The 13,083-nt window shown below is 42.1% G+C and overlaps 1 protein-coding gene across 5 annotated transcripts in view; it reads right to left on the bottom strand.

Moving 5' to 3' along the window:
* map3k7 (mitogen-activated protein kinase kinase kinase 7) overlaps positions 1–13,083 on the bottom strand; it is a 47,852-nt gene that overhangs the window by 15,636 nt on the left and 19,133 nt on the right. For all 5 annotated transcript variants that reach the window (XM_061753507.1, XM_061753505.1, XM_061753503.1 and 2 more), the window contains exons 8-9: positions 3,249–3,373; positions 2,937–3,067 (exon numbers count right to left, since the gene is read on the bottom strand). In XM_061753507.1, coding sequence (XP_061609491.1) covers positions 2,937–3,067; positions 3,249–3,373 — 256 coding nt within the window. The remainder of the gene's footprint in view (positions 1–2,936; positions 3,068–3,248; positions 3,374–13,083) is intronic.

Below are 13,083 nucleotides of genomic sequence, written 5' to 3'. Positions count from 1 at the left end.
CTTCTGGTCGGGCTCGCTGACCACCTTCCTCGATGTGCCGGCTCATCAACTCCTTACACCAGTTGACTAACATGCATGTGATATGGTGTTCATTCACTAATAAGTTGAATGGAAAAAGTAAACAAATTATTTGAAATCTGTCAGCACAGCCCGCCCCCTCAAGAGTTCCTGGTAGCCAAGCATTCCTGCTAGAAGATGGGGAACTCACGCTACCAGGTTAACTGGGGAAGTTCCTGCGGTGGAAAAGCTCCTTATGACTACTCATTCAGGAGGTGACAAAAGAACAACATCCACACATGGAACTGCAGGCCTCATGCCATCAGTGTCATAGTCTGGGGCTGCTTGCTCCTTCAGAAGCTGGTTGACTTGCTGTGATCAATGGATCAATGAAAACTTCTGCAGGCCATTAGTTTGTGCCCTCAAGCTCAAGCGCTCTTGGGCTATACAGCAGGACAATGAGCCAAAACATAACAGCAAGGATACATCTAAATGTCTTCAAACAAAAACAAAACGAAGGCTTTGGAGAGGCAAAACAAGGAAATGTTTCCTGTAGTTGCATATCGGACCTGCAACAACTCTCAGGAGGAACTTTGGATCATCATCTTTTCAAAACTTTTGCATTCTAGCATTATTCTTGGAAAGACTGTTGTCAATGGCTCTCTCGGTGATGCCACAGCATCTCTATCAGGTTGAGGTCAGAACTCTGACTGAACCATTCCAGAAGATTTTTCCCATTATTATTATTCTGTTGAAGCCAGTCAGCATTTATTTGTGCTCGGCATGTTTCACATTAGCAACGCTTCTTGAGAATAGAAAACTCAAAACCTGTGTGTTTTTTGGGGGCGGGGCAACTTTAACCAACACTGCCAATTTTTTCGTATTGATTGGACTCGAGGTTGCCCGACTCCTGACTACGATTAGCTCTTCGAGATGTCTTGAGCCTAGGGGTTCAGTTACCTTTTCCATCATGCACTGTGAATGTTTCCATGGCGTGTCTCACAAAAAACATGATTGTGTGGTGTTAGGGACAGCATGGAGTTTGCATATTCTCCTTGTGCCTGCGTGGGTTTTCTCCGGGTACTCCAGTTTCCCTCCACATTTCAAAAACATGCATGGTAAGTTCATTGAGGACACTACATTGTCTGGAGGTGTGAATGTGTGTGCGGATGGTTGTTCGTCTGTATGTGCCCTGCGATTGGCTGGCGACCAGTACAGGGTGTAGCCCGCCTCTCGCCCAAGTCAGCTGAGATAGGCTCCAGTACACACGTGACCGTAGTGAGGATAAGGGGTTCCGAAAATAGATGGATGGATAGTGTGGTATTAGTTTAAGCAGACTGTGTTTGTCTATTGTTGTGACCAAGATGAACACATTTTATGAAACCCTTCCGAAATCCAGGTCATTTCAAAGGGTAACATACGTTTTATAGCAACTGGACATAGAGCTACGGACTACTTTGTAAGTCGAGTCAATTTGTGAGCAAGAAAATAAATAAATAACACCGAACCAGAATATTTGCATTCGAATGAAAACGTGTCAATGTACTTTTTGTATTCTGACAAGCCCTGCAATGCTTCTGTTTACTTTCGCCGCCATTTTGACTTACTGCACATCGCTTCTGCGCATGTATGCGTTGGCTTCACCGAGCGCTCCATACATTTTACCAAAAAAATGAAGAATACTTAAAAAAACGTGAGCATAGTTATCTTTTGGAAAAAAATCTACATAAAATATCCCATAACGAAAAAGTAAAAACATATTTTCTGACAATTGCGCAAAATTATTGAAAATGTAAACAGGTCCCGCAAAGCACTGTGCTCTCGATTATTCGGAAATGGATACAATACTTATGGACCGATTATATTTGACTTTACATCGTTTATAAATTGACACAAATGTCTAAAAATATGTTTTTAGTTTGTCATTATGGGATATATATATATTTTTTTTTTTTTTAAAAGAAAACTATACTCAGTTCAGCTTTAGAATAAGTTCGTAACATAGCAAAATGTGGAAAACGTGAAGGGGTGTGAATACTTTCTGGTGGCACTGTATATACAGTACTGTACTATCTACTCAAGATGACAACTTTAAATAGTGACAGCTTTTCATGGTACTTTCTTTAATGTAAATAAGAATTTTCGACCATTTATAATGACTATTTCCGAAGATATTGTTGTCGAGGTTACAATAGACTCGCATTGTGGGGGGTCTTATAACTAGAATCAATTATGTCTCACCAAACGTCATAGTTGCACACAATAATAGCTTTATAAGCTGTTGCATAAGTTTCACCCAAATCCATCCAGTAGTTCCTGAGAAATAGAGCTACTAGTGAAATCACGTAATTCGATTCCAAAGTTCCCGTTACCATAGGAACCAATGCTCACATTTTCAAATTGCATATATTTTTTTCAAAAGTACATTATGGGTTCATATATTAATTTCCAAATTTGTCCCACTTCGCTTCATTATCTTCCTTTTGAAAAAAAACAAAAAAAAAAGACCATCCCATGAAAAAAACTATGAAATTTTGACGAACATTTTTGTCAATGTATGCTAATTAGAGCCTTCAAATGAGCATCTTTATAAGAAATGACTGTAGAGATATTTTGAGAAATAATGAAGTTTTACTCCAATTTGAAGGCCTTTTTTTGATCGGAATTTTGAGAGACGATTTAAACAAAGAAACAATTTCCCCCCCCACACACACACAAACAGCTCAATTTCTCCGCAACCCATTATCCGATTTTCAGAAATCTTGCTGCGTTGTACTCAGTTTGAAGTGGCCATTCCAACCAGACTCGGCATTTTCACAGATTGAAATTTTTTGGGAAACAAAAAAATCTAACTTTATGAATTCACAACAGAGACTGCATCCTGGAACCCTGAACAGGATGAGCGGTTGGGGAAATGGGTGGAAACTTTGACAGATTACCCGCATGAGATGAGTCATGATTTTCACAATCTCCTCCATGGAAGGCCGCTGAGAGGGATCTTTGGACCAGCAGCGGGTCATCAAATTCTCAATAGGCTTGGGTAAATTTTTTATCAAAGGTGGTCTTGTGCCTGAAAAAGAACACACACAACGCCAAGGAAAACATTGGTATCAACCCGCAATAGCAAAAACTCGTTTGAAATGTAAGCTTAATCACTGCTGACAGAAGAGTCAGAAGTCTACATTCAAATATAATTTACAGGGAGTGCCTCAAATATGTCCATGATTATGCTCTCCACCTCTCTGACTCACCATTGTGCACAGCCCACATAATACGGAAAGCTGGTCCTCCAATTTCATCGAAGGGCTTCCTACGTGTGACCACCTCCCAGAGAATTATGCCCCAGCTGAACACATCACACTTCTCGCTGTAATTGCTACCTAGAAGTACAGTGGAATGCGGTCATTTTCAAATAAAGCAAAGGGCTGTTTCATTATTAACAGGACATGTCACAGAATAAAAAGAACGCTGAGCGGTTCATCGAAATTTCATCGTGACTTTGGTTTTGGCTTCTAACAATCGAAGAAAAACGATTAATGCGCACCGGCGCCGGTTGTGTGTGCAAGTTCCAGCATTGCAAACGCACCCCCAATGCACCCTGTGTTGCTTGTAGCAAGCGTGTGACCCATGTTCTGCTGCCCTCCCTGAGCGTGCTTTAAGCTGTTGATTGACACCCCAGTTGGCGTTTACCGCAAAACTAAACGCACCACAAACATAATTACTCACATTGAATATTTAAATACAAGACACACATCGTTTTAGAAATCGCCAGTCTATGCTATCAGTCAATGGAAAACCCTATTGACGGGCTAGCTAACATTAACATTTGATCACGGGAAGGCTTTACCTTCCAAGAACCAATATTTACCTTAGTAACACAGACAGACAAAATAACAATACTCACGGTCATACATTCTTCCTAATCTGTGAAAAACGAGTTTACTTCAGTTTAATTGCGACATTCTTCTACATTTAGTTTTTTTTTTAGCTTACTCTAATATGCAGCTCCATGCATGCACCGCACCGCCCCCAAAGAGGCCAAAGCACCTACAGCAGGAACAGCAGAAAATCATGGTTTTGTATAAAAAAAATAAAATAAAATAAAAAATTCCCCGACTGTAAACACGAGTAGCGCGCTGTTGCCTTCACGGTAATGACGACCTTCCCAAAATGGTCGCCACGTAAGCACGACGATCAGCCGGGCTTGGCTTATCTAGTGTCAATACCTATATGCCCGGGAAGCCCAATAGAAGACGGTGTGTGAGCTCATGTGATTTTCTTGTATCGTTTGATTGGCGAACTGGACTTAAACATCACCAGCGCTTAAATTGGATTGCCGCCAACAACGGCCGACGAGGACGTCGAAGTCGTAGTCTCGCGCACAAAATAGTTGATAAATAAGCAATAATTGATCAATAAAAGTAGCGAGCGACATTTAGATCATTGTAACAGAGTAAAAGTACTGTTCCTTCTTAACAGAAAAAGTTTTTTCTGGTCTCGTCTACTCCTGTGACTTATCCAAAGCAGGCCCTGAGCGCACAGGCGGAACTGCATATTAGTCCGCCGCGGAGTAATATTCAGAAATTAAATCTGTGTGCGGATGGAGGATGTGTTGAATGGATCTAGCTGCCAGCATTTAAGGAGTACGAAACACCCAGTCCCTCAACAACCCCTCTACTAGTGACCTTCACCAATGATGCTGCTGCTGCTGCTAATAATGTTAATAACTATAATGATCATAAAAAGTGAATGCCCAAAGGCAATCCATGTAAGAAAACGCCATAAATCACACGCACGCACGGGCAAGCAGGCAGCCAGGCGTGCACGCAAGGACACCCACCTTATATCAGAGTAATCCCACTCTTTTTTTCCCATATCAAATCATATATAAGCATCCCTTAATTGTTAAAGTGTATGTAACAAAGTCAGGTCACAGAGACGTGAGCAATAAAAGCAGTCAATGATGCAATACTTAAGGACCAAAGTATTTAACAATTTTGTACACTAAATCATTTGCACATCAAATGCATGCTCTGCTAGGTCTACTATTTTGCCATTTTCCCACTGTGCCCACTTGTTGTCGTGCTGCTGGATCCTTCCTCCACTGAAAAGGTCTGTCAGCTTTGCACATTCTGGTTAACATCTTGTGTGAAGTGGACCACGCAGCCACGATCGGCTGCCGGGATCCCTGACGGATCCCGCACGGCTCTGAGGGCCAGAGTTCGCCATGCCGCCGGGTCAATCGGCAGGGACGTTATGAGCGCATCCCAAATGGGACAACTTTCCTTTCCTATTTCTTTGTGTGCATTTCTTTGTCCTTCGTTTCCGCCTGCGATCCGGAGGAAGACCATCCCCGAAGACCAGCGTTCGTGTGTCGACACTGCAATCCTTACTATGATGCGCAACATCGGTGCGTAATAATTGTGGGGGAATTAGTGGCTTCATACGAAATCCCAACTTTGACTCCTCTCGCTCTGACTCGACGCATTAAACGCTCACACGCTCATTTAGTTTAGCCCAGCGACCACACACACAATGTCCTAATTTCCATTTTCGGATGCCTTATTTTCTCTTTCGTTTATCCTTAGCGTTATTTTCTTGTTGTATGTTTCATTAAATATACCATAAAATTCCACTTGTGGTCGTATTTTGTGTGTGTTCTGAATTTAAGTAAACCGCTGTAACCTCGGACTCAAAATGTCGTACAGTGTAGCAACCTCCAGCTTCTGAGACTGATTAAAAAGGTTTGTCGTCATTTCGCCTAAAGTTAAGCTTGAAAAAATTGACGTGGTGTCCTTTTGATTTTAACAATTCAATAAAAATGACGATAAACCGGAAGTAACGCAAACGTCGCTCCCGGCTTATTACTTCATCCTAAATTATTTACAATTGTTATTTCATGCATAATCGCTACAACTTTAATACAATTGTTTTTTCACAGATTAGGAAGAATATATGCCCGAGTATTTTCTATTCTGTCTTAATGTGTTACTACGGGGTTTGTGTTTGAATATTTGTTATTTGAAGGTAAATCCCTCCCTGTGATCTAATGCTAATTATAGCTAGCCTGTCAATAGGGTTTTCCATTGAGTGTTAGCATTAAGCTAGCGATTCCTAAAACCATGATCCCTCTTGTATTTAAACATACAATGTGTGTAATTCTTATAGTTTCACAGTAAACTCCAACTGTGGTGCGTCATTAAACAGCTTAAAGCACGCTCGGAGGCGGGGCATACATCGCACGCTTGCTACAAGATACACAGGATGCGTTCAGGGTGCGTACAATGCAGGAACTTGCATACACAACCGGCGCTGCGCCACATTACAGTTTTTCTTTGATTTTAATGTTTTTGTGATTGGTTTTTTTTCTATTTAAAGTCCCATGGACGTTCCCCAGCCCCCAAACTACAAATTTGAGAATCAATAAAAAAATCGAATCGTTGAACAGTATCGAGAATGGAATCGGAATCAGAAAAATCTCAATTCCCATCCCTAGTCACAGAGATTTTGCGTTGGAGAGAACAGCTACAGACCCCTGGAGAAGCAGTAAGCTTACGATGGCACTTCCGTGTCTTTCTCTCTCCAACGCAAGATCTCTGGGTCCTCAGCTTGGTCGCTCCATAGCGAGACGTCGCGTCAGATTTGTCATGAAGCCCGCCGCCTGCTCCAGCGAGCCTCCTTGCCCCGCCAACGGGAGGCGGCTCGGCCGTTCGTTGAGCAACGAGTTTCTCCAAGAAGTACCACGAAAGTGATTATGTGAACACAGCTTTATGCTTTTATGCTTTAAAATGCGAGCGTAAAAAACAGCCTGCCACTCACTTGTGCCAATGCACGTAGAAAACTCGCTGAAAATCACTATGTTCATGAACGACTTAGGTGTTTTGATTACCATGGAAACTTTTCTTCACCCGAGGATACGCGATGCTAGCATGTAGTGAGGTTGCCTATCAAAAGTGGGAGGGATAAACATGCACAGCTGTAATTACTACAGTTTACCAGAACTGGATGTAAACACCCTCAAACTAAAGCTGAAAGCCTGCAGTGAAAGCGCATCTTGTTCGTGACATTGTGGTGGTAGGGTTAGAACTAAAACAGATGACAATTGTATTCATGTCCCAGTATTTATGGACCTGACGAAGCATATATCAATCCTGCTAGTAACAAAGATTAAGTTGATAGAGTGAACTTTATGCATAAGCCGAGCTCATTCACATTTTATTATACATTAGAAAAACCTTACAGTTCACCACCAAACAACAATATAAAAAGTATGTAATAATGATCTTGTCTGAATATAGTCACAAAAGTATTTACTCAGTGTGAACTCTGGGCTTCTTTAGTTGAACACAAAGCTGACTTGTTCTGTTGTATACATTGCAACAGGTTGATATCCATACACTCCTTGAAGTCTCGGCGCCCCTTGCACAATGGTCATTGCACCGGACTATTGCAATCAATACGAGTCATTCCAACTGCTCTAAGCGCTAGAGGACTCTGCATCTTTTTGCACAATTGTTTTTTGTTTTTTGTCAATGTCTTTATGTCTCCAAAGTGTTCTGTAAATTGACTCTGTCTGTTGTACTCGAGCGGCTCCAACTACCGGAGACAAATTCCTTGTGTGTTTTTGGACATACTTGGCAAATAAAGATGATTCTGATTCTGATTCTGATTGATTGCACCTTTTGGAAGAGCATTTCTCATTGTTCTGCCATTTCACTATACGCTGCTGGCATAGATAAAATCACAAATATATTTCTCTAATTAATGAAAAAAAATATTTTCAATAATTACAATACAACAACAAAAATAATACTGTGAACATTCACTTTTAACCTAACTATACATGATTGATTTTCCTTCGGATCAACGTGTTATGAACCGAACTGAAAACCGTGACCACAAAACAGATACAAACCACTGTGGAGTTTGTGACCCATTCCATCCATATTTATTGATTCATTAACTATTATCTATTGATGATGCATTCATTTTGCTTCCTGCTCTCGTACAGGGCAGATGCTTTTTGGCTCGCTCTGCTTGCATTTGTCTTGCTGATAAGCGTCTTTCTAAATCAATTAGAAGCAGCAACTCCTAGATATGTTGAAACCTGTGGGACTGTACTTTTTGTAGATAGTCAGTCGTTGCCATATTCAATATATCTTTGATAGCCCCTCACTATGACATGAGCGTGGCCTGCTAATTAGCACAACCCTGGTATTAGCAAAAAGACTGAAGACTATCACAAACTGCTACAGAAAATGGCAGTCCTGGAAAAGAAAATTCCCTGCCTTGAAGTGTATGTGGATGGATAATCTGGGAATGAAACCACTCTACCGATGTCTCCAAACAGTGAGGAGGAGCATGCTAACAGACAGCCAGTTGGCTCTACAAAGAGGACAGATGGGGAATGTGGAAACTGAAATGGATCATCCAGCAGTTCTCACTGGAATTTAGTGGAAGAAAAGCCTAAAGATATGGGACTGGGTCCAAAAGGGAGGACAGAACACCAGCAGACACTGAGGAATCCGGCTGGACTCTGCTGAGTGTTTCTTCAACCCCCAAAAGAGCAGCCGTAGACGGCCGCTATCGCGAAGGTCAAAAAAAAGAGGAAGCAAGTCAATGCAAAACATAGACAATCAGTCTAACAAACAGATTGGAGCCACTTTTCCAAGACCCTGGCAATTAACCCCACCCACCCCACCACTCCAAGGTATGAAACTAAATCATACAACAAAAAAACCCAAAACGTTAATAGTTGGTGATGGAGCTGTCAAGGATGTGAAACTTTTTTTGCAACGAGAAGAACACCAAAGTAGTGTGTCTAATATCCCTAAAAAAAAAGGCGATCACTCATGAGCGCCAAACTGTGACATCTGCCATTATACACACAGTGGCCTGAGATGTTGTCAAGCAGCAATCAGAAGTACTTTAACGAGATTTCATTATCTCTGAACAGAAATGCAATGTTTGGATGCTGAGGCTTTCATAAGTGGATCTCTCCTAATGATATGATCTGGAGAAGAACGTTTCAGCAGACTTACGCAGCTAAATAAATGGCATAAAATGTGTATACTCCTCTATCTGTGAGCTTCATTGACAATTTCTGCATTTTCTGGGAGCGTAGACACCTTTACAAGGAAGACTTTCTATCGACAACCTCAATTCCAATGAAGTTGGGACTCACAACATTTTTCACTGTGGACGTCATGAAAGGAAACCAGTGGCCTTGATGACGTGGCACAAGGACAAAAAGCACAAGTCTTCACCTGTACCTAAACAATCGGAGAAACAAGAGATAAGACAATATGACGAGTAGAAGAAGTCACCGACGTCACCCAAACAATCGGAGGAACTCATGACGAATGAGATGAGGCAGCACTTGGAATCTCCCACTCCCCACCCCGCCCCATTGGAGATAAGTCCAACACAAAACTCACTCTTATCTAACCTAAATGCCCTGTTAGATGTCATGGGCAGAATGAAGGCCATTGTCAATGTTGGAATCCAAAGCACATCTTCCCCCCCCATCCCTCCTCACCTGAAACCAACATCCACTAAGATGCAAAGGGCCCCTCCTACACCCATGAAGAATCTTAACTCCAAATCTGACTGATATGTGTGGGTGCATGGCGGTCAGAATAAGTCAGACCCCTGTGGCGATGAGGCTGTAATTACAAGGGACAGAAAGTTGGTTAAAAAAAATGAGGCACAAAGAAAGTAGAGCTAAAAGCTTAGTATAAAATGTCAACCAAACAAATCAATGTCTGCAGTGATCTCTGCAAAGTTAGAGCGATTCACTATTGGGTCACTGGGTAACAAATCGATGTTGATTAATGACATCGTTTTGACCAATGATCGAGACTTCTTACTCCTCAATGAAACATGGTTGACAGAATGTAGTTTCAACATCATTCTACAACCCCGATTCCAATGAAGTTGGGACATTGTGTTAAACAAGTAGAAACAGAATACGATTTGCAAATCATGTTCGACTTATATTTAATTATTTAATTTAATACACTACAAAGACAAGATGTTTAATGTTCAAACTGATCAACTATTGTTTTTAAGCAAATCATCATTAACTTAGAATTTGATGGCTGCAACACGTTCCAAAAAAGCTGGGACAGGGTCATGTTTACCACTGTGTTACATCACCTTGTCTTTTAACAACATTCAATAAACGGTTCTTTTCCTCTTTGGCCCGGAGGACACGACGTCCACAATTCCCAAAACAATTTGAAATGTGGACTCGTCGGACCACAGAAGACTTTTCCACTTTGCATCGGTCCATCTTAGATGAGCTCGGGCCCAGAGAAGCCGGCGGCGTTTCTGGGTGTGGTTGAGAAATGGCTTTTGCTTCGCATAGTAGACTTTCAAGTTGCACTTACGGATGTAGCGCCGAACTGTATTTACTGACACGGGTTTTCTGAAGTGTGCCTGAGCCCATGTGGTGATCTCCTTCACACATTGATGTCGTTTTTTGATGCAGTGCCGCCTGAGGGATCGAAGGTCACGGGCATTCAAGGTTGGTTTTCGGCCTTGCCGCTTCCATGCAGTGATTTCTCCAGATTCTCTGAACCTTTTGATGATGTCATGGACCGGAGATGATGAAATCCCTAAATTCCTTGCAATTGTACGTTGAGGAACATTGTCCTGAAACTGTTGGACTATTTTCTCACGCACTTGTTGACAAAGAGGTGAACCTCGCCCCATCTTTGCTTGTGAATGACTGAGCAATTCAGGGAAGCAATCGTGGCAGCCACCTGTTCCCAATGAGCCGGTTCACCTGTGGGATGTTCCAAACAGGTGTTTGTTTCGCAGTCTTTTTTGCCACCTGTCCCAGCTTTTTGAGAACATGTTGCAGCCATAAAATTCAAAGTTAATGATTATTTGCTAAAAAATAAATAAAGTTTATCAGTTTGAACATGAAATATCTTGTCTTTGTCGTGTATTCAATTAAATATAGGTTGAATATGATTTGCAAATCATTGTATTCTGTTATTTATGTTTAACACAACGTCCCAACTTCATTGGAATTGGGGTTGTAAATGAGGGAAAACCATAAAACTTTGTGTCGAATTGGGAATAAAAAGCTTCGGAATTGCTCCTATTTTTAAATGACTATTTCAGCGTATGGTAAAGAAGGAGCTAAGTCGAAAGGCGACGCCTCCGTGGTGAGGTGTTCCGGGCACGTCCCACCGGGAGGAGACCCCGGGGGCGACCCGGGTCACGCTGGAGAGACTACGTCTTTCGGCTGGCCTGGGAACGACTTGGGATCCCCCCCGGAAGAGCTGGATGAAGTGGCTGGGGAGACAGAAGTCTGGGCGTCCCTGCTAAAGCTACTGCCCCCGCGACCTGACCTTGGATAAGCGGTAGAAAATGGATGGATATTTCAGTATAAAGAAATATTGGGTGATTTTAGCTCTTTTTTTTTTTAGTAGTGTGAGCCAAAGGTTATTGTTTTAATAATTTATAGACCAAGATATCATGGAAAATGTATGGAGAAATTTTCCAAACTGTTGTCAGTTATCTGTACTGACTACAACTATTTTGTCATAACGGGAGACTAACGTTCATGGTGACAACAGCATGGAAACAAATTCCAAAGTACTGTCTCCAGAATACTGGACACGCTTGCCCTCTCTCAACATATAGAGAGTCCAAATCACATCTTAGACTTGGTAATCTCTAAGGATGTTGAAAATGTATCAGTGGACATTAAGGACTTTATTTCTGACAATGTTTATGTGTTTTATGAATTATAGATTCGCCCAAAAGTTCAGGCAGCCTCTATGCGTCAAAAAAAAGGAATAGGTACATAAATAGGTGCTTCCCCACCACAGGAACCTTTGCAGGAGCTTCCTTAGCTACTCTGGTAGCTTGAGTTCCACCTGTGTCCCCACCAGAAAAAAAATTACCAGGGTACGGGTGTGTGCGTATTCCTCGGCCGGTGCTGAGGCTTCCAAACACTGCTCTTTACATTTTCCCACTGAGCCGCATTTGGTGGGCAAGGAGCAGGCTGGAAAAACTGCGCTCGCCACCGGCAAGGTGCACCGCTGGCCGACTCAGTCCCGCTAAGGAGCTGAAGTCCAAGCCCAAGCAGGCGTGTGAGTCTTCCTCAGTCGGGCCACATATTTAAAAACTGACCAAGACCTGTCCATGAAGTCATGCATTTTGTTTTGATTTACTGAACCTTATCCAGATAAGGTATTTGCAATGCCTACCTGGCTGCAGACAGCAGAGTATAACAGAGCAAAATAAAAGCTAATCAATACATACAGTCCCCTCTAAAAGTATTGGAATGATAATGTCAATTCCTTTGTTTTGGACTTTTGGGTTTCAGATCAAAAGATAAAATATGAGACAAGAGTTCAGAATTCCAGCTTTTATTTCATGGTATTTAGATCAAGATGGCGGCGCGGTAGTCGACCGGTTAGAGCGTCTGCCTCACAGTTCTGAGGACCGGGGTTCAATCCCCGGCCCCGCCTGTGCGAAGTTTGCATGTTCTCCCCGTCCGTGCCCGCGTGGCTTTTCTCCGGGCACTCCGCTTTCCTCCCACATCCCAAAAACATTAATTGACAACTCTAAATTGCCCGTAGGTGTGAATGGTTGTTTCTTTGTGTGTATGTGCCCTGCGATTGGCTGGCAACCAGTTCAAGGGGGCACCCCGCCTCCTGCCCGACGATAGCTGGGATAGGCTCCAGAGGAGGAGAAGCGGCTCAGAAAATGGATGGATGGATGGATGGATGGATGGATCTAGATGTGTTAAAACAACTCAGGACACAGCACCCACTTTTTAAGTGAGCAAAAGTATTAGAACGTGACTGATAGGCGTTTCTAGTTTGCCTTTTAGATCGATTGCTGAAACATTAGATAGTGCTTGGTTTTGGCTTTGGGGTTCACCTGTGAAAACTGCATTTGCTGTTAAGCAAATGTAATAAAACATGGAATAAGTCGCCCAGCCCCTAGCGTCAATCTTTTTAAAATGCAGATTAAATACTCCTTTTTTCTCATGCTTTTTAGAGCATCGCCACTTGTAAATGATATTTCTTGTACTTTACGCCTTTTAAATGTATTTTTTAT

The sequence above is a fragment of the Phyllopteryx taeniolatus genome, chromosome 18 (genome assembly GCF_024500385.1).
Source record: "Phyllopteryx taeniolatus isolate TA_2022b chromosome 18, UOR_Ptae_1.2, whole genome shotgun sequence".
NCBI lineage: Eukaryota > Metazoa > Chordata > Actinopteri > Syngnathiformes > Syngnathidae > Phyllopteryx > Phyllopteryx taeniolatus.
The sequence above is the reverse complement of the archived record's forward strand: the minus strand, read 5'-3'. Positions and strand labels throughout refer to the sequence as shown.